This window comes from Periophthalmus magnuspinnatus, chromosome 16 (assembly GCF_009829125.3).
Source record: "Periophthalmus magnuspinnatus isolate fPerMag1 chromosome 16, fPerMag1.2.pri, whole genome shotgun sequence".
Taxonomy (NCBI): Eukaryota; Metazoa; Chordata; class Actinopteri; order Gobiiformes; family Gobiidae; genus Periophthalmus; species Periophthalmus magnuspinnatus.
The window spans coordinates 18942197-18962954 of record NC_047141.1 but is presented as its reverse complement, the minus strand read 5'-3'; the positions used below and the strand labels follow the sequence as shown (position 1 = coordinate 18962954).

The 20758-nt window shown below is 40.9% G+C and overlaps 2 protein-coding genes across 3 annotated transcripts in view; one reads left to right on the top strand and one right to left on the bottom strand.

Moving 5' to 3' along the window:
- Positions 1 to 241: 241 nt before the first annotated feature.
- Positions 242 to 2090, bottom strand: tstd3 (thiosulfate sulfurtransferase like domain containing 3). Its single transcript, XM_033981007.2, has 4 exons — positions 1849 to 2090; positions 1566 to 1736; positions 892 to 1051; positions 242 to 771 (listed from the first exon to the last, which is right to left on the bottom strand). Exons 1-4 carry the CDS (start codon positions 1985 to 1987, stop codon positions 708 to 710), a joined length of 534 nt encoding a protein of 177 aa, XP_033836898.1. The 5' UTR covers positions 1988 to 2090; the 3' UTR covers positions 242 to 707.
- Positions 2091 to 2508: 418 nt separating this feature from the next.
- Positions 2509 to 20758, top strand: part of usp45 (ubiquitin specific peptidase 45) — a 33349-nt gene continuing 15099 nt past the window's right edge. Inside the window, exons 1-6 of one of the 2 annotated variants that reach the window (XM_033981271.2) lie at positions 2509 to 2808; positions 3141 to 3251; positions 3373 to 3542; positions 3632 to 3732; positions 3929 to 4029; positions 8590 to 8738. In XM_033981271.2, coding sequence (XP_033837162.1) covers positions 3149 to 3251; positions 3373 to 3542; positions 3632 to 3732; positions 3929 to 4029; positions 8590 to 8738 — 624 coding nt within the window. In that variant the 5' untranslated portion in view covers positions 2509 to 2808; positions 3141 to 3148. Of the gene's footprint in view, positions 2809 to 3140; positions 3252 to 3372; positions 3543 to 3631; positions 3733 to 3928; positions 4030 to 8586; positions 8739 to 20758 lie in introns of both variants that reach the window. The other variant, XM_055227722.1, reaches the window with a different exon arrangement.

Sequence of the window (20758 nt, the reverse complement as noted above, 5' to 3'; positions counted from 1 at the left end):
GGTATTTATCTTAAGCTGAAAATGTAAGTACATAGGGAACAAGTTTCATGGCCAACACAGGACAGAGCAGATTTCTCCCTTCTAATTTATGATTGTGCAATTGTATTTGGAACAAGAAACATTTTAAAGAGTCAGTGGCAAATTCATACTGGGAGATATTAGGCATAGCACATCTATATTGTCAATCATCTGAGCTCATCTAAACACTTTACCAATATAAAAAAAGACTTAAACAAATAGTTAATGAAAACTAATTTTATTTTTGTCCCTGCATGGACGGTAATCAGCCATTATTTATATACAAAAAAATATTTCAAATGTTGAAATCATAATTACTTGAGAATTGTATGGCCACAGTCACAGTTTAAAAGGGATTCTGACAAAGCCATTAAAAATTGAGAAACGATTAGCCACTCAATGCATTAGGACCATAGAAGAAGAGGCACTGTTTGTGAATTACTGATGTCCAAATAATCATAGTTTGCATTATCTACAAGTAAATGTTATAGAGTCATGCTTCATGACCATGTACAGCCTAACTCTCGCTCAATGGCTCTGGCTTTGCATAGTTAGTATATTTAGCACACTCACATTAAGACTGGTTTTAGATGGACTTGTTGAGAAGACATTTCAACATTATGTGATCAACTCAAAATTAAATTAGTACATCTTTGGTACAAATTATGCAAGAAATATCCAGATGTAACTTATGGTGTATTCTTCTGTTCACAAGTCACCCACTCTTGCCATCCACCCGGATAATGTTGAACACTGGAATTTGGGAAAAAAAGGGTTGAAAAAAGATTTTATGGTACCTGCATTGCAGCTATAAACAATAAATATATTACTAACCCTGTACCAAAAATGCACAGCTTATAAACACTGTCTCACCTTTTGTATCCCAGTGACGTGGCGGTCTCCAGTGCTATTAGGCTGCGGACTCCCGCCAAACAGGTGAACACTATGTTGTCAGTTGGCTGTGGCATTTCACCGCCATACTTCTCCTGGAACTCCTCTGCATCCAGCCGAAGAGCGGTGTTTATCTGGCCCACTACAAAACGTAGACAATATGTACAATGTAAACTGGTTAAATTAAAGTTTAAACAGAGCAACAAATACTTAACAGGACAATTACTTTAGTAAACAACTTGCCCCTTCCCTTATAATTAGTAAAACAATTACCTTTTAAATCAATAACATTTTTTCTTTGATATCTTGGTTTATTGCAGTGCATGCTCTAATTACTTTTCACACGTCAATGATAGGAATACCATTTTATTCAGTGGCTAACTCTAAAAGCACACACACAATTGGGAACCAATTCTGAACTAGAGCAAGTCTACATCAGGACTAAAACAGGACCAAACCAGTTAAATTAAAGAGATATTCTTAGGCATAGCAGGAGAAAGTCAAACCAGGTAAAAACAACTGGACATAACTGCAAGCAAGACAGCGTTATTGTCTAGGTCACATTTTAGTTTACAGCATAGGCCTACTAGCTAATGGCATATTATGGCTTACATGTGTTTAGCAGTCAATGTTAAGGTCAGTGAGTGCATGCTTACGGGGTACGTTGATGGATCTTGGGATAGATCCATACTCCCTGAGCTCCCATGGCTCCCTGACATCTATAATGACTGCTTTGTCTTGTCCATCCACGATTTGCTTTAGCTCCTCGTAGCTCACATCTGTGCTCAGTGGTCTTGTACTGAATCTAACAACAATCAACCTTGTACCTAAAGGACAAACAAACAAGTAGGCATATGAAAATAAGAGCACAACTGTTGTTGCAGGTTGCATATGATCTCTCAAGTCTTTGGAAGTTTGATAGCAACATGGTAGACTCACTCGGGAATCGGTCGTGACTGTTGACAAAGCTGGGCAGGCGGAATTGACCTCTCGGAAAGCAATTATCAGGGAGTATTAAACTCCTCCACAAAAAACGAGAGCTGACAGCCGCAACCCTCCAGCATATTCTGTGAGCCATGTGCAATTAGAAACAGGTACACTTGCTTATTTTATCATAATACGGTGTAGTAAGCGGTCCTGGCCGGTGATGGCATACCAGCTATACTAACTCCCCAGCGCATGCGCAAAAGCTCAAAAGGTCATATGTGGTTGCATAAGAAACTTCAATGGGAAAGGGAAAAGCCACTTGACGTTAATGACCCTAATGATGACACGTTGTGGGGTAATTGGAAGTAATCAACAACGGGAGCATGTCATTAATGGCGAATTAATGCTTACAAGTTTAAATGAGGTTTGAATAAATATGATATTTAAACATGTGTATGTATATTAAGATGAGTGTTTCTTCTGTAAAATCAATACAAATATCAAATATACAAATAACTTTTTGTTCTTTGTATTTCACCGAAGGACCATGCAAACGTACACATGGACTGTTTGATATTTTTATTTTATTTTTAACTTTTTTTCCAATCTTGTATATAGTATTGTTTAATCGCAGTTTTTTCGATGGACCATGAATGCACCACAGAGCATCCTCCTGAGTTGTTGCCGTAGTGCGTCACGTAGTGTTGTTATTCGATGCTAGCGTTAGCCAGACAAATGTAGAACATACCAATACGTATACCACAAATAACTAGTATTGTTTTATTTATTGTGTTGTTTGAAATGTGTGCTTGATATATTTATGGAAAACACTTTGACAAATGGTATTTTTTTCCCACGAGCCTAGTTTGCTCTTACTAGCTAATGTAGCTAGTCACATTTTCTTGCCAGGAACAGCTGGCCTGTTCTGTTAGCTCAAAGGTAGTTAACACAGCCATAGGATATAGAATTAAGGTGAGTATTGTATTATTTTTGATGTAATATACTTTATGTTCTTCCGTTTGGTAAAAAACATGTATGTGGCGCCACCAAAGCCTGTTTATAGTTTGTCTTTAACATTTAATAAAAGGCAACTAATAGGCATGTATAGACACTGCAACAATATGGAAACAATGACTAAAATCCAGTAAATTGCACCGCCCACGTATATAAAGAAGAATTAAATAGCTTTCTGAAAATTTTTTGAATGTATTACTAGTACAAGGAACTCAACAATGCAGAACTGTCAATGCCATGTCAACGTCATTAGTAAACCAATTCCCTTTCATTCACAATATGAAATCCAGCTTTCCAGATGCGGCTAAAGGACCCCTTCTCTTTAAAAGCCGCAGAAATGACTAAGCGGACAAATAAACCAAGAAAGCCTCGAGATGAGGAGTCATCAGATGAAGTCAGTGGTAAGTCTCCATCATGAACTTTAAATACAGCGTAATCCAAGGCTGTAGTGTTTACAGTAATCTTTGTCCTTGTCTTTAATAGTTTTGCACATCTCATATTTCACTCATAATTACTCTTCAGGGTTGACGTGTCAGCACGTAAGTAAGGCTGTAGATCTGACCTCAGTGAAGAAGTCAGTGCTGTCCAATGTGTGGTTGGTGTGCTCTGAGTGTCTTAAAGAAAGGACCCTTATAGATGGAGAGTCAGTGGGATCTCATGAAATCCTTGTCTGTCTCAAGTGTGGATTCCAGGTCAGGATTTGGTTAGCAGTCATTAAAAAATAATAACCAAATTATTTACATGTACATAAAAATTGCATACATTCTTTTTTTGCTTACAGGGTTGTAATAAGTCAGGAATCCAACATGCTGTGAAACACCACCTGGCATTCCAACCTGAGTCACATTGCATAACAATAAGTCTAAGCACATGGAAGGCCTGGTGAGATGGCACCAAAAAGAAAAAAATAAATTACATTTTTCTTGTTTACGTGTATTGTTAATAGCATCATACTTGGTGTGATCAAAGTTTTTATAAAATTACTAGTAAATGGTTAATTCGATGATTCATTACTAATGCTCCAGATTTCTGCACAATGCTGATCTTTTTGTTCTTTTTTGTCCTTGTTTTTTGTCAGGTGTTTTGAATGTAATGAGGAACTCTCCACTCATTGCAACAAGAAGGCTTTGGCTCAGACCCTGGACTTTCTACAAAAGCAGTCTGTCAAGGCAACATCAGGTACAGCATTTGCCAACATGTTGAATGTGTAGTAACCCTTTATTATGTTTTATTTTAACCATTGAAAAATCAGTGGGGTAGGAATTTTGGCCTTGGACAACAGAGATTTCTGTATTAATGTTATAAACAGTTGTACTTTTTTACCTGCTTGTTTTTGTTCCAAATACAGACTCTCCATGTAATTACATTTCTTTTTACATTGAAGAATTGTCTGTTTCAGGTTATATTCAAAATACAGAATACATAACCCTGTATTAATGAACATCATCAAATTTGCAGCTGTGTACAGGCTCCCCCTGCTGGTAATGGCTAACAGAAGATATTTGCAGATGGCTATGCAGAGAACGAAACCCTGAGCCTCAGATAATAAACAGTACCTGTACTTTTTATATGCCTTAATAGACTGTAAACTTGCATGTTTGCATATATATATATATATATATATATATATATATATATATATATATATAAATTACCACTTATTTTACAATATAACCTTTTTGTTTTGAGACATCTGCTGCTCAGCTAGATGGTAAAGAAAAGCCTACATTTCATGAAAGTTGTCATAGCCCATTTATCCAGGCTCAGCGTGGCTGGTTCCCCAACAGTTACTCAGTTGTGGATGCAGATTTGTAGTAGAGTTGTTTTAGAAATTCCCCACCCATTCTCTAACCCTGTCTCTTGCATGAATGCACACATTAGAGGAATTAGGCGCCTGAGCACTGTTCCCCAGCTGGGTTCCCTAAAGAACAAGAGCAGCTGTGCAGGGTTTAGCCTCTGCCCTGTCACTCTTTGTCTCTGCGCTCTGTGTCGTGTTTCTTGTTACTGTGTTACTTGTTACTGTCTCACCACCTCTGGGCCTGTGCGCTGCACTAGTGGGAGCCAGGGTCCTCCACCATTCAGAGCAGTTGGATCTCCGCAGCTGGAGTGCACTAACTCTCTGTAGACATACAGAAATAAACATTTGTTTCAAATTCCTTTGAGGGACCACCTTGACATCATGCAATCCCTGGATGCATGACCCAACAAACATGATAAGAATGCACACTAGTTAACAGCTTCGCATCCATATGTGGAGCTTCGTTGCTTGGTTTCACCCTGTATAATAATATTATAAGTCTGTATCAGAAAGAATTCTTGCTGCCATCTTTGACTCGTGGTTACCACAATGAAAACTACATTTTAAGGAAGGAACTGAATATTTTCAACTGAATATTGAACTTTTGCCAAGTACATTACATACCTGTGAAATAGTGCTTTTAGCAAAGTGGCAGACATGATTTATATTATCTCTTTTGTATTATTATAGTCACTCATGAATCACATCTTCAGGAATAGATAACACTTTAAACATTCAGCATCATTTTTGTTAAGTTCTATACTGACTCCTTGTTACTTGTCAAAGAAATATTTTTTTTATAGGCCTATTTGATAGCCAGAGGGACCCGTTAGTGGACATTTTGCTTAATAGGACAGCCATGCTTCTGCTTGGACAGTGCTGCTCTCCTTGCTTCTTTAAAATTACCTGTCACCTTTCCCGCCATCACACCGGTGGCTAAAGGGTTGTGGAAGCCAATGGCTATTGTTACAGCAAAAATAGGCAGTTGTTGTTGGTTGAGGAGATTGTGAAATTGCATTTCACTGTGAAGGCCAGATTTTCAGAGAAGGTTGCTCTGTTGTTTCCTATAGAACCCACATACAAAAGAGCCTAAGCAAGGATTTTTTTCCCCAGAATCTATAATAATTTAGTACAACAACAACCCAGGGAAGAAAGAAAGTCGATTAACCGTGCTCTCTCACCATCAAGGTCTTCAGCTCAAGTACCAGAGTCCCAGTAAAAAGCACATTGACGTCAGGGAGCTAGACTCAACTTGTATCTCAGCTGGGGAGTCTTTGTTGCACAAATTAAAATGTTAGGCTTAGAAAGACCTCAGAGCAAAATTGTACATTTGTCATTTATTGTTTAGTTTTATTTAATGATGATAAAGCACATTTTATAAACAAATTATATAAATGTCTGTGTAATCGCTCAATAGTCCAGGACTGATTCATAGTAAAAGCCAAAGTTAATCTGTCAACTGAACAAAATTATGTAAATAAATGTTTTAATTTTATTTTAAAAATTGCTTGCTTAATTAATATACGCAGCATAAAACCACTTATGGCAGATATTGAATTAGCAGGCTATTTACAACTTAACCTCTATCTTACTGAGTTTTGTAGGAGCTTGACTGATTGACATTAGTTTGCCATGAGAGGTGAGCAGAAAGTGTTGAGTAAAATTCTTACACCTTCCTCACAGTTTGCTGTCAGTTTTGTTTTTCCCGAGTGAGTGGCCATTAAGAGGCTTGTCCCCTGGTGGTGCTTTCACAGGGGTAATCAAGAGTGATCCTGTCTTTATTCCACCATCGCACATGAAACTAGGCCAGATAGTGGGTAGCAAAGCCAGCGTCTGTTTGTGTGTGTATGTGTAAGTAACATGGCTGTGGTACTCTTGGCCTCAGATGGCAAGGAAACTGGCTTTTATCCCCTGCAGTCACAACAAATTAGCAAATTAATAAGACATTTGGTGTTGCTTGGCCTTCCCCTTCACTGCCTGCTCTGCATGAGAGGAGCTGGCCTTGGTACCACGCACTGCAGTGCTGTAACTGATCACTAAAGAGGCATGAAGTCCAAACAACGCTATGTAATGTAACTACATGGATATGCTTTTTTTTTTTTTAAAGTGTAAAAGTTTTAAATACACATTACATTTACATTTAACATGATTATATACCTCAGTATAAATACTGAGGTATTTTTGTTTTCTTTTCTTTAAAAAAAAAAAAAAAAGTTGTACTGTTTGTGGTCCAAACAGCAAGGGTGTGCAGATGTAGAATGGTTGGTGTACGTGCCTCTGTTCCGCTCTGCCCTGGGGAGAGGCTCCACAGTGTCGGTGGAGCCAACACTCGGTGGCTGAACAGAGAGGGCCAGGTGGTAGTGCCGACTCCAGCACAGTCAAGCGTGGACACAGAGCATGCTGACATTTGCCTTCACTGACTGCTGCAGGGAGAGGAAAAATCTGTTTTTCCATATGCTAGTGCTTGCTGCAAACCTTTCCTCCACCCACTGTCCCCCTTCGACTGCCCTCTTCCCCTCTTCACCCTTCTCTCCAGTCTCTACCAGATGGTTCCTGAACATTGTTTACCTTGGGTAAAGGTCCCAGATGTGGAGTGTCCATAGGCATTCACAGTTTTTGTTACTTTTCTGGTTTCTTTGCTACAGCAAAGTTAAATTACATCTTTGTCTGGTGTCTGCTGTTTGACCATGTGTTCAAGACTTGGCCCTCAAAACCACCATTCTTTTGCCTGTCATTTTTCAACAACACAATTGAAAAATAATATCCCCAAATACATATTTTTTGCTCATACATGAATGTATAAGCTCCCCCAAAGATATGAAAAAATTATTTACTATTTACTATTTAACACACTGGCAGATGCTGTAAGTGTAGAAGCCCCATCTTCATGGGGAATGTAAATTACTTAATAGTTCATTGTTAGCTCCACTTACGCGTGTAAGTTGACAAACTGTGAAAAGGTCTGGGATTCATTTTCCAAAGTGCCCTCAACGCTTTATCAGCATCCTTGGCCTTAAGAACTAGAACCTCCAAATGAGTGGCCAGCTCTGGGTTTACCACTGCTGGAATTAATAGCTTTTCAATGTAATGCGTATGAGGAGTTTCTATGAATTGAAAATGTTTGAAGGCAAGGCCAATCCTGTGTGGAAAAGAGATTATACAGAGTATAGGTGCAGGTTGATGTGATGATTAAGAAAGTGTACAGTTCAATTGAAATTTCTTAGTTTGGAAATGGAACAGGTTCAAAATGGTGACCCCAGTGTCAGCCTGCTCTCTTGACGGCCGAGGAGGTGAAGTGCTCATGAACCTAACACTTTTTGTGTAGTAGTGTTTTCTTTTCTGCCTGAAGGCCTGTGTAGGAATCCTCCCAGTTTCTGAAAATATTACCAATTTCAGACTTTTGTAAGCCAGCAAGCAGCTCTTGTTCCTCTGGTGATCGTTTGCCTACAAACAGATAAACAAATGCACAGAAAAGCATGTTCTGTTGAATTTAACACCTTTTTCAATACAAAGGGATTACTTTATTTGTCAAATAATATACATTATTCATCTTGTACATTTACAGCATCATTTGAACCAGCAACCTTTGTGATCCCTGAGACTTCATTTACTGTACCATTAACATTTGCTCAGCTGTGTATGAATATTTGTTTAAGTTTGGTCTTATTGACAATCAAGATTAAGGAACAGCTGGTTTCTATGTGCCCCCCTGCCCCCACTTCTCTGTATCTTCTCCAGCTGTCATCTGCTTTGGCCCATCCCTTCTTCCAGCTGCCAGTCTTGTACCCTATTCCCAGACATAGCTTTTATTTTGATTGATAAGGAGCCAACAGTAACTTGCTCATACTATTAAAATAATAGATACAAAAAGCAGTGTAAAACACAAGGGTTGCATACATTTGTAATAATTATCTGTATATATTCTGTCCATGTTTCAACAGCATCACCCAAGACCATCAAACTAAGAGAAGAATCATCAGATTATGCTGATTCATCAAGAAGCAAAAATCCTGCAATTAACAGCACCTTAGTTCCTGTGAAAGGCATTACAAACCTGGGCAATACCTGCTTCTTCAATGCTGTCATGCAGGTTGGCAACATTAATTTACTACAGTTACAATTAAGGGTGCATGATCAATGCTCCACTTAAAGGGCTAGTCAGAAAAATCACTCGTATAAACACACTCATTTACTTCCCTTCTGATAAAGTTCCAGTGGGATTAAATAGAATTAAAGCCGCAAGCGGCGATGATGGCCCTCGCCCCCCGCGCGACCGCCCCCCCATGCGACCGCCCGGGGCCGGCCACCGCCCCCACGCACCATTTTCCCCGCCTGGCCACCCCACGGCCGCAATCCGCCCCCTTCACACAATTTCTATATAAATATGTGTGACCCACACATTATAATGGAGGTCCACGGCGTTGAACCGGCAACCTCGTGCACAATACAGGCATGGTGTAATGGACTTTTTTGCCTCTTTTGAGGTCCACAATGATCTCACCAACTTTCATGCCAATCGGACAAAGTTGAGTTTTTTACCTGTACAGTAGGGGGCACTATGGAGGTCACTGGCCACATGTTTATAATGGTTCTCTATTCACAGTTTTAATCCGCATCAGTGATTAGAATTTGAGCTTTTTAGTCTGATCCATGTGTCTGTGAGAGGGAATCAAATATGCAGGAAAACAGTCATATTTTGACAGTGTGCTGTGCATAAACCAGAAAGAATATCCCCAAAATGTGGATGATTATTGACAATAATCATGTGTACATGCTGTATGTGGAGTTTGAGGAAATTTGGATGAAAAACCTAGGACTAGAGAGGTTTCATTTGCACTTAAGGAAAAGTCGTGTAGGAATTTAAATCCAATTATGAAGTCATATTTTGAGGGCATCCTACTCATGAACCATAAAGAATATCCCCAAAACGTGGATGATTATTGACAATCGACATATGTACATGCTGTATGTGGAGTTTGATGTAATTCGGATGAAAAACCTAGGAGTAGATATAATTCATAGACATGCAAGTCAAAGTGCCAAGTGCCAATTTCTTTTCAATTCATTGCGCCCCTGGTGGCCAACAGTGGAAAATAACCCATGGCCATAATGTAATTTTTTGTTTCTTCTGAGACCCTGAAATGATTCCAAGAATTTCGAAGGAATCCGATAATGTTGGCGATTCACCCCTATGGTAGGGGGCGCTATAGTGTTCATTTTGATTAAAATTAATATTGCATTTCATTCATGCCCCAATCTCGCATATGTGATGTGAATGTGAGCTCTGTAGGGCAATGCCTGTGGTCGTGAGAGGACATCGAAAAAACAGGAAACTAAGGCGTTTTTCGGTGGCGCCGTCCGGGCGAACCGTGTGGAATTTGGAGAAAACGTGGATAACTTATGAAAACCCATATGTCTGAATGTGGCATGTGAAATCTGAGCTCGTTTGGACCAAAAACCTGAGACTAGTAACGTTTTGAAAACACGCTGCGAATGAAGTGGCGAATTTTCGATTCAATATAGCCGACTTCCTGTCCGTCCGAGGGCCGCACTATGATTGGCTTTTTTGCTTGTCTCCATGAGCTCTATCACTGGTGTGAATTTCGTCAAGCTAGGGCGAAAAATGCGTGTCGGCTCCCAATTCATTTCAAAATTTTGAATTTTCTAGGTGGCGCTGTCGAGCCGGTGTGCTTCGGACATTGTCGCAATGCCAATTTTATGAAATTTTTCGCCGAACCGGTCGATCCTATACCTATATGTGGGACTTTTCGTCGACGTTCAGGGGGTGAAAAATGCGATTGTTTTGGCGGAAAAACGAAGAACAATGTTAATATGCAGTGTGGGCCTGGGCTGTGTGGCCCTGACTCTATATGAGAGGGGTCTGTGGCTTTGCACCAGCAACCACGTACATAATACAGGTATGGTGTAATTGACTTTTTTGCCCCTTTTAATGCCCACAATTATCTCCCCAAGTTTCATGCCAATCGGACAAAGTTGTGTATTTTACCAATACTGTAGGGGGCGCTATAGTGTTCATTTAGATAACAATTAATAGTGCATTCTATTAATGCCTTGATATCACATGTGTGATGAGAATTTCAGCTGTCTAGAACCATGTATGTGCGTGTAAGACATTTTTTAATGATTTTTTTTGTAGTATTTGCACCCCTGGTGGCCAACCGTGGAAAATGACTAATGGCCACTATGTAATTTTTTGTTTCTTGTGATGCCACTGATTTATTCCCCGAATTTCGTAAGAATCCGATAATGTTGGCGTTTCACCCCTATGGTAGGGGGCGCTATAGTGTTCATTTTGATTAAAATTAATATTGCATTCCACTCATGCCCCAAACTCGCATATGTGATGTGAATGTGAGCTCTGTAGGGCAATGCCTGTGGTCGTGAGAGGACATCGAAAAAACAGGAAACGAAGGCGTATTTCGGTGGCGGCGTACGGGCGAACCATGTGGAATTTGGAGAAAACGTGGATAACTTCTGAAAACCCATGTGTCTGGATGTGGCATGTGAAATCTGAGCTCATTTGGACCAAAAACCTGAGACTAGTAGCGTTTTGAAAACACGCTGCGAATGAAGTGGCGAATTTTTGATCCAAAATGGCCGACTTCCTGTCTGTCATAGCGCAGTGCTTCAATTCATATTTATGCTTGTCCCCCCATTCTCTATCACTGTTCTGATTTTTGTGTATGTTTTCCAAAATAAACCAGGCTCCTCTTCCATAGGGGTGAAATTTTAGGTGGCGCCGTCGAGTCAGGGGGCATGGAACATTTTGCCGACACCAATTTTATGAAATTTTTCGCCGAGCCGGTCGATTCTATACCCCCATGTGAGACTTTTCGTGAATGTTCAGGGGGTGAAAAATGCGATTGTTTTGGCGGAAAAACGAAGAACAATGTTAATATGCAGTGTGGCCCTGAGCTGTGTGGCCCTGACTCTATATGAGAGGGGTCTGTGGCTTTGTACCGGCAACCATGTACATAATACAGATATGGTGTAATTGACCTTTTTTGACCCTTTTAATGCTCACAATTATCTCCCCAAGTTTCATGCCAATCGGACAAAGTTGTGTATTTTACCAATACTGTAGGGGGCGCTATAGTGTTCATTTAGATAACAATTAATAGTGCATTCTATTAATACCCTGATATCACATGTGTGATGAGAATTTCAGCTGTCTAGAACCATGTATGTGCGTGTAAGAAATTTTTTTATGATTTTTTTTTTAGTATTTGCGCCCCTGGTGGCCAACCGTGGAAAATGACTCATGGCCATAATGTAATTTTATGTTTCTTCTGAGACCATGAATTGATGCCCCAAATTTCATAGGAATTGGATAATGTTGGCGTTTCACCCCTATGGTAGGGGGCGCTATAGTGTTCATTTTGATTAAAATTAATATTGCATTCCATTCAAGGCCCAATCTTGCATATGTGATGTGAATGTGAGCTCTGTAGGGCAATGCCTGTGGTCGTGAGAGGACATCGAAAAAACAGGAAACGAAGGCGTATTTCGGTGGCGGTGTACGGGCGAACCGTGTGGAATTTGGAGAAAACGTGGATAACTTCTGAAAACCCATGTGTCTGGATGTGGCGTGTGAAATCTGAGCTCATTTGGACCAAAAACCTGAGACTAGTAGCGTTTTGAAAATACGCAACGAAAAATTTGGCAAATTTTCGATTCAATATAGCCGACTTCCTGTCCGTCCTAGGGCTGCACTATGATTGGCTTTTTTGCTTGTCTCCATGAGCTCTATCACTGGTGTGAATTTCGTCAAGCTAGGGCGAAAAATGCGTGTCGGCTCCCAATTCATTTTAAAATTTTGAATTTTCTAGGTGGCGCTGTTGAGCCGGTGTGCTTCGAACATTGTCCCGACGCCAATTTTATGAAATTTTTCGCCGAGCCGGTCGATTCTATACCCCCATGTGAGACTTTTCGTGAATGTTCAGGGGGTGAAAAATGCGATTGTTTTGGCGGAAAAACGAAGAACAATGTTAATATGCAGTGTGGTCCTGAGCTGTGTGGCCCTGACTCTATATGAGAGGGGTCTGTGGCTTTGCACCGGCAACTACGTACATAATACAGGTATAGTGTATTTGACTTTTTTGACCCTTTTAATGCCCACAATTATCTCCCCAAGTTTCATGCCAATCGGACAAAGTTGTGTATTTTACCAATACTGTAGGGGGCGCTATAGTGTTCATTTAGATAACAATTAATAGTGCATTCTATTAATACCCTCACACCACACGTGTGATGCGAATTTGAGCTGTGTAGACCAATGCATGTGCGTGTCAGAAATTTTTTTATGATTTTTTTTTTAGTATTTGCGCCCCTGGTGGCCAACCGTGGAAAATGACTCATGGCCATAATGTAATTTTTTGTTTCTTCTGATGCCACTGATTTATTCCCCGAATTTCGTAGGAATCCGATAATATTGGCGTTTCACCCATATGGTAGGGGGCGCTATAGTGTTCATTTTTATTATAATTAATAATCCTTTTTATTAATACCCTCATATCACACGTGTGATGTGAATTTGAGCTGTGTAGACCAATGCATGTGCGTGTCAGACATTTTTAAATGATTTTTTTTTTAGTATTTGCGCCCCTGGTGGCCAACCGTGGAAAATGACTCATGGCCATAATGTAATTTTTTGTTTCTTCTGATACCACTGATTTATTCCCCGAATTTCGTAGGAATCCGATAATATTGGCGTTTCACCCATATGGTAGGGGGCGCTATAGTGTTCATTTTTATTATAATTAATAATCCTTTTTATTAATACCCTCATATCACACGTGTGATGTGAATTTGAGCTGTGTAGACCAATGCATGTGCGTGTCAGACATTTTTAAATGATTTTTTTTTTAGTATTTGCGCCCCTGGTGGCCAACCGTGGAAAATGACTCATGGCCATAATGTAATTTTTTGTTTCTTCTGATACCACTGATTTATTCCCCGAATTTCGTAGGAATCCGATAATATTGGCGTTTCACCCCTATGATAGGGGGCGCTATAGTGTTCATTTTTATTACAATTAATAATCCATTTTATTCATACCCTCATTTCACACGTGTGATGTGAATTTGAGCTGTGTAGACCAATGCATGTGCGTGTCAGACATTTTTAAATGATTTTTTTTGGAGTCTTTGCGCCCCTGGTGGCCAAGTGTGAAAAATGACCTATGCCCGTAATATTATTTTTTGGTCCACGTCATGCCCCCAATTTATTCCCCGAATTTCGTAGGAATCCGATAATGTTTGCGTTTCACCCCTATGGTAGGGGGCGCTATAGTGTTCATTTTGATTAAAATTAATATTGCATTCCATTCATGCCCCAATCTCGCATATGTGATGTGAATGTGAGCTCTGTAGGGCAATGCCTGTGGTCGTGAGAGGACATCGAAAAAACAGGAAACGAAGTCGTATTTCGGTGGCGGTGTACGGGCGAACCGTGTGGAATTCGGAGAAAACGTGGATAACTTCTGAAAATCCATGTGTCTGGATGTGGCATGTGAAATCTGAGCTCATTTGGACCAAAAACCTGAGACTAGTAGGGTTTTGAAAATACACAACGAAAAATTTGGCGAATTTTCGATTCAATATAGCCGACTTCCTGTCCGTCCTAGGGCCGCACTATGATTGGCTTTTTTGCTTGTCTCCATGAGCTCTATCACTGGTGTGAATTTCGTCGAGCTAGGGTGAAAAATGCATGTCGGCTCCCAATTCATTTTAAAATTTTGAATTTTCTAGGTGGCGCTGTCGAGCCAGTGTGTGTGGGTCATTTTCGTGATGCATATTTTCTTGAATTTTTTGCCAAGCCGGTCGATTTGATACCCCCATGTGAGACTTTTCGTTGACGTTCAGGGGGTGAAAATTGCGATCCCAGGGGGAGAAAAAAAATAATAATAATTAAAGCCGCAAGCGGCGATGATGGCCCTCGCCCCCCGCGCGACCGCCCCCCCATGCGACCGCCCGGGGCCGGCCACCGCCCCCACGCACCATTTTCCCCGCCTGGCCACCCCACGGCCGCAATCTGCCCCCCTTCACGCAGTTTCTATATAAATATGTGTGACCAACACATTATAATGGAGGTCCACGGCGTTGAACCGGCAACCTCGTGCACAATACAGGTATGGTGTAATGGACTTTTTTGCCTCTTTTGAGGTCCACAATGATATCACCAACTTTCATGCCAATCGGACAAAGTTGAGTTTTTTACCTGTACAGTAGGGGGCGCTATGGAGGTCACTGGCCACATGTTTATAATGGTTCTCTATTCACAGTTTTAATCCGCATCAGTGATTAGAATTTGAGCTTTTTAGTCTGATCCACGTGTCTGTGAGAGGGAATCAAATATGCAGGAAAGCAGTCATATTTTGACAGTGTGCTGTGCATAAACCATAAAGAATATCCCCAAAACGTGGATGATTATTGACAATAATCATGTGTACATGATGTATGTGGAGTTTGAGGAAATTTGGATGAAAAACCTAGGACTACACAGGTTTCATTTGCACTTAAGGAAAAGTCGTGTAGGAATTTAAATCCAATGACGAAGTCATATTTTGAGGGCATCCTACTCATGAACCATAAAGAATATCCCCAAAACGTGGATGATTATTGACAATTGACATGTGTACATGCTGTATGTGGAGTTTGATGTAATTTGGATGAAAAACCTAGGAGTAGATATGATTCATAGACATGCAAGTCAAAGTGCCAAGTGCCAATTTCTTTTCAATTCATTGCGCCCCTGGTGGCCAACAGTGGAAAATAACCCATGGCCATAATGTAATTTTTTTTTTCTTCTGAGACCATGAATTGATGCCCCAAATTTCATAGGAATTGGATAATGGTGGCATTTCACCTCTATGGTAGGGGGCGCTATAGTGTTCATTTTGATTAAAATTAATATTGCATTCCATTCAAGGCCCAATCTCGCATATGTGATGTGAATGTGAGCTCTGTAGGGCAATGCCTGTGGTCGTGAGAGGACATCGAAAAAACAGGAAACGAAGGCGTATTTCGGTGGCGGCGTACGGGCGAACCGTGTGGAATTCGGAGAAAACGTGGATAATTTCTGAAAACCCATGTGTCTGGATGTGGCATGTGAAATCTGAGCTCATTTGGACCAAAAACCTGAGACTAGTAGTGTTTTGAAAACACGCTGCGAATGAAGCGGAGAATTTTTGATCCAAAATGGCCGATTTCCTGTCCGTCATACAGCAGTGCTTCAATTCATTTTTATGCTTGTCCGATGGTGCTCTATCACTGTTCCGAATTTTGTGAATGTATTCCAAAATTAAACAGGCTCCTCTCCCATAGGGGTGAAATTTTAGGTGGCGCTGTCGAGTCAGGGGGCATGGGACATTTTCTCGACACCAATTTTATGAAATTTTTCGCCGAGCCGGTCGATTCTATACCCCCATGTGAGAGTTTTCATGAATGTTCAGGGGGTGAAAAATGCGATTGTTTTGGCGGAAAAACGAAGAACAATGTTAATATCCAGTGTGGGCCTGGGCTGTGTGGCTCTGACTCTATATGAGAGGGGTCTGTGGCTTTGCACCGGCAACCACGCACATAATACAGGTATGGTGTATTTAACTTTTTTGACCCTTTTAATGCCCCCAATTATCTCCCCAAGTTTTATGCCAATCGGACAAAGTTGTGTATTTTACCAATACTGTAGGGGGCGCTATAGTGTTCATTTAGATAACAATTAATAGTGCATTCTATTAATACCCTCATATCACACATGTGATGTGAATTTGAGCTGTGTAGACCAATGCATGTGTGTGTCAGACATTTTTAAATGATTTTATTTGGAGTCTTTGCGCCCCTGGTGGCCAAGTGTGGAAAATGATTCATGGCCATAATGTCATTTTTTGTTTCTTCTGATGCTACTGATTTATTCCCCGAATTTCGTAGGAATCCGATAATGTTGGCATTTCACCCCTATGATAGGGGGCGCTATAGTGTTCATTTTTATTACAATTAATAATCCATTTTATTAATACCCTGATATCACACGTGTGATGTGAATTTGAGCTGTGTAGACCAATGCATATGCGTGTCAGACATTTTTCAATGATTTTATTTGGAGTCTTTGCGCCCCTGGTGGCCAAGTGTGAAAAAAGACCTATGCCCGTAATATTATTTTTTGGTCCACGTCATGCCCCCAATTTATTTCCCGAATTTCGTAGGAATCCGATAATGTTTGCCTTTCACCTCTATGGTAGGGGGCGCTATAGTGTTCATTTTGATTAAAATTATTATTGCATTCCATTCAAGGCCCAATCTCGCATATGTGATGTGAATGTGAGCTCTGTAGGGCAATGCCTGTGGTCGTGAGAGGACATCGAAAAAACAGGAAACGAAGACGTATTTCGATGGCGGCGTATGGGCGAACCGTGTGGAATTTGGAGAAAACGTGGTTAACTTTTGAAAACCCATGTGTCTGGATGCGGCATGTGAAATCTGAGCTCATTTGGACCAAAAACCTGAGACTAGTAGCGTTTTGAAAACACGCTGCGAATGAAGCGGCAAATTTTTTATCCAAAATGGCCGACTTCCTGTCTGTCATAGAGCAGTGCTTCAATTCATATTTATGCTTGTCCCCCCATTCTCTATCACTGTTCTGATTTTTGTGTGTGTTTTCCAAAATAAACCAGGCTCCTCTCCCATAGGGGTGAAATTTTAGGTGGCGCTGTCGAGTCAGGGGGCATGGGACATTTTCCCGAAACCAATTTTATGAATTTTTTTGCCGAGCCGGTCGATCCTATACCCCCATGTGAGACTTTTTGTGAATGTTCAGGGGGTGAAAAATGCGATTGTTTTGGCGGAAAAACGAAGAACAATGTTAATATGCAGTGTGGTCCTGGGCTGTGTGGCCCTGACTCCATATGAGAGGGGTCTGTGGCTTTGCACCGGCAACCACGTACATAATACAGGTATGGTGTAATTGACTTTTTTGACCCTTTTAATGCCCCCAATTATCTCCCCAAGTTTCATGCCAATCGGACAAAGTTGTGTATTTTACCAATACTGTAGGGGGCGCTATAGTGTTCATTTACATAACAATTAATAGTGCATTCTATTAATACCCTGATATCACATGTGTGATGAGAATTTCAGCTGTCTAGAACCATGTATGTGCGTGTAAGACATTTTTTAATGATTTTTTTTAAGTATTTGCGCCCCTGGTGGCCAACCGTGGAAAATGACTCATGGCCATAATGTAATTTTTTGTTTCTTCTGATGCCATTGATTTATTCCCCGAATTTCGTAGGAATCCGATAATGTTGGTGTTTCACCCCTATGGTAGGGGGCGCTATAGTGTTCATTTTTATTACAATTAATAATCCATTTTATTGATACCCTCACATCACACGTGTGATGTGAATTTGAGCTGTGTAGACCAATGCATGTGCGTGTCAGAAATTTTTTTATGATTTTTTTTTTTAGTATTTGCGCCCCTGGTGGCCAACCGTGGAAAATGAGTCATGGCCATAATGTAATTTTTTGTTTCTTGTGATGCCACTGATTTATTCCCCGAATTTCGTAGGAATCCAATAATGTTGGCGTTTCACCCCTATGGTAGGGGGCGCTATAGTGTTCATTTTTATTACAATTAATAATCCATTTTATTAATACCCTCACATCACACGTGTGATGTGAATTTGAGCTGTGTTGACCAATGCATGTGCGTGTCAGGAATTTTTAAATGATTTTTTTTGGAGTCTTTGCGCCCCTGGTGGCCAAGTGTGAAAAATGACCTATGCCCGTAATATTATTTTTTGGTCCACGTCATGCCCCCAATTTATTTCCCGAATTTCGTAGGAATCCGATAATGTTTGCGTTTCACCCCTATGGTAGGGGGCGCTATAGTGTTCATTTTGATTAAAATTAATATTGCATTCCACTCATGCCCCAATCACACATATGTGATGTGAATGTGAGCTCTGTAGGGCAATGCCTGTGGTCGTGAGAGGACATCGAAAAAACAGGAAACGAAGGCATATTTCGGTGGCGGCGTACGGGCGAACCGTGTAGAATTTGGAGAAAACGTGGATAACTTTTGAAAACCCATGTGTCTGGATGTGGCATGTGAAAACTGAGCTCATTTGGACCAAAAACCTGAGACTAGTAGCGGTTTGAAAACACGCTGCGAAAAATTTGGCGAATTTTCGATTCAATATAGCCGACTTCCTGTCCGTCCTAGGGCCGCACTATGATTGGCTTTTTTGCTTGTCTCCATGAGCTCTATCACTGGTGTGAATTTCGTCAAGCTAGGGCGAAAAATGCGTGTCGGCTCCCAATTCATTTTAAAATTTTGAATTTTCTAGGTGGCGCTGTCGAGCCAGTGTGTGTGGGTCATTTTCGTGATGCATATTTTCTTGAATTTTTTGCCAAGCCGGTCGATTTGATACCCCCATGTGAGACTTTTCGTTGACGTTCAGGGGGTGAAAATTGCGATCCCAGGGGGGGAAAAAAAATAATAATTAAAGCCGCAAGCGGCGATGATGGCCCTCGCCCCCCGCGCGACCGCCCCCCCATGCGACCGCCTGGGGCCGGCCACCGCCCCCACGCACCATTTTCCCCGCCTGGCCACCCCACGGCCACAATCGGCCCCCCTTCACACAGTTTCTATATAAATATGTGTGACCAACACATTATAATGGAGGTCCACGGCGTTGAACCGGCAACCTCGTGCACAATACAGGTATGGTGTAATGGACTTTTTTGCCTCTTTTGAGGTCCACAATGATCTCACCAACTTTCATGCCAATCGGACAAAGTTGTGTTTTTTACCTGTACAGTAGGGGGCGTTATGGAGGTCACTGGCCACATGTTTATAATGGTTCTCTATTCACAGTTTTAATCCGCATAAGTGATTAGAATTTGAGCTTTTTAGTCTGATCCACGTGTCTGTGAGAGGGAATCAAATATGCAGGAAAGCAGTCATATTTTGACAGTGTGGTGTGCATAAACCAGAAAGAATATCCCCAAAACGTGAATGATTATTGACAATTGACATATGTACATGCTGTATGTGGAGTTTGATGTAATTCGGATGAAAAACCAAGGAGTAGATATAATTCATAGACATGTAAGTCAAAGTGCCAAGTGCCAATTTCTTTTCAATTCATTGCGCCCCTGGTGGCCAACAGTGGAAAATAACCCATGGCCATCATGTAATTTTTTGTTTCTTCTGATGCCACTGATTTATTCCCTGAATTTCGAAGGAATCCGATAATGTTGGCGTTTCACCCCTATGGTAGGGGGCGCTATAGTGTTCATTTTGATTAAAATTAATATTGCATTCCATTCATGCCCCAATCACACATATGTGATGTGAATGTGAGCTCTGTAGGGCAATGCCTGTGGTTGTGAGAGGACATCGAAAAAACAGGAAACGAAGGCATTTTTCGGCGGCAACGTACGGGCGAACCGTGTGGAATTCGGAGAAAACATGTATAAGTTATGAAAACCTATGTCTCTGGATGTGGCATGTGAAATCTGAGCTCATTTGGACCAAAAACCTGAGACTAGTAGCGTTTTGAAAACACGCGGCGAAAAATTTGGCGAATTTTCAATTCAATATAGCTGACTTCCTGTCTGTCCTAGGGCCGCACTATGATTGGCTTTTTTGCTCGTCTCCATGAGCTCTATCACTGGTGTGAATTTCGTCAAGCTAGGGCGAAAAATGCGTATCGGCTCCCAATTCATTTTAAAATTTTGAATTTTCTGGGTGGCGCTGTCGAGTCAGGGGGCATGGGACATTTTCCCGACACAAATTTAATGAAATTTTTCACCAAGCCGGTCGATTCTATACCCCCATGTGAGACTTTTCGTGAATGTTCAGGGGGTGAAAAATGCGATTGTTTTGGCGGAAAAACGAAGAACAATGTTAATATGCAGTGTGGCCCTGAGCTGTGTGGCTCTGACTCTATATGAGAGGGGTCTGTGGCTTTGCACCGGCAACCACGTACATAATACAGGTATAGTGTAATTGACTTTTTTGACCCTTTTAATGCCCCCAATTATCTCCCCAAGTTTCATGCCAATCGGACAAAGTTGTGTATTTTAC

Bases quoted from the DNA above. Each gene is read 5' to 3' on its own strand.
- tstd3 (XM_033981007.2), bottom strand. From the start codon at position 1,987: ATGGCTCACAGAATATGCTGGAGGGTTGCGGCTGTCAGCTCTCGTTTT. The intron at 1,052-1,565 runs GTAAGCATGCAC...TACGTTTTGTAG, and splicing joins AAGATCCATCAACGTACCCC to TGGGCCAGATAAACACCGCT. The intron at 772-891 runs GTGAGACAGTGT...CCCAAATTCCAG, and splicing joins ACGTCACTGGGATACAAAAG to TGTTCAACATTATCCGGGTG.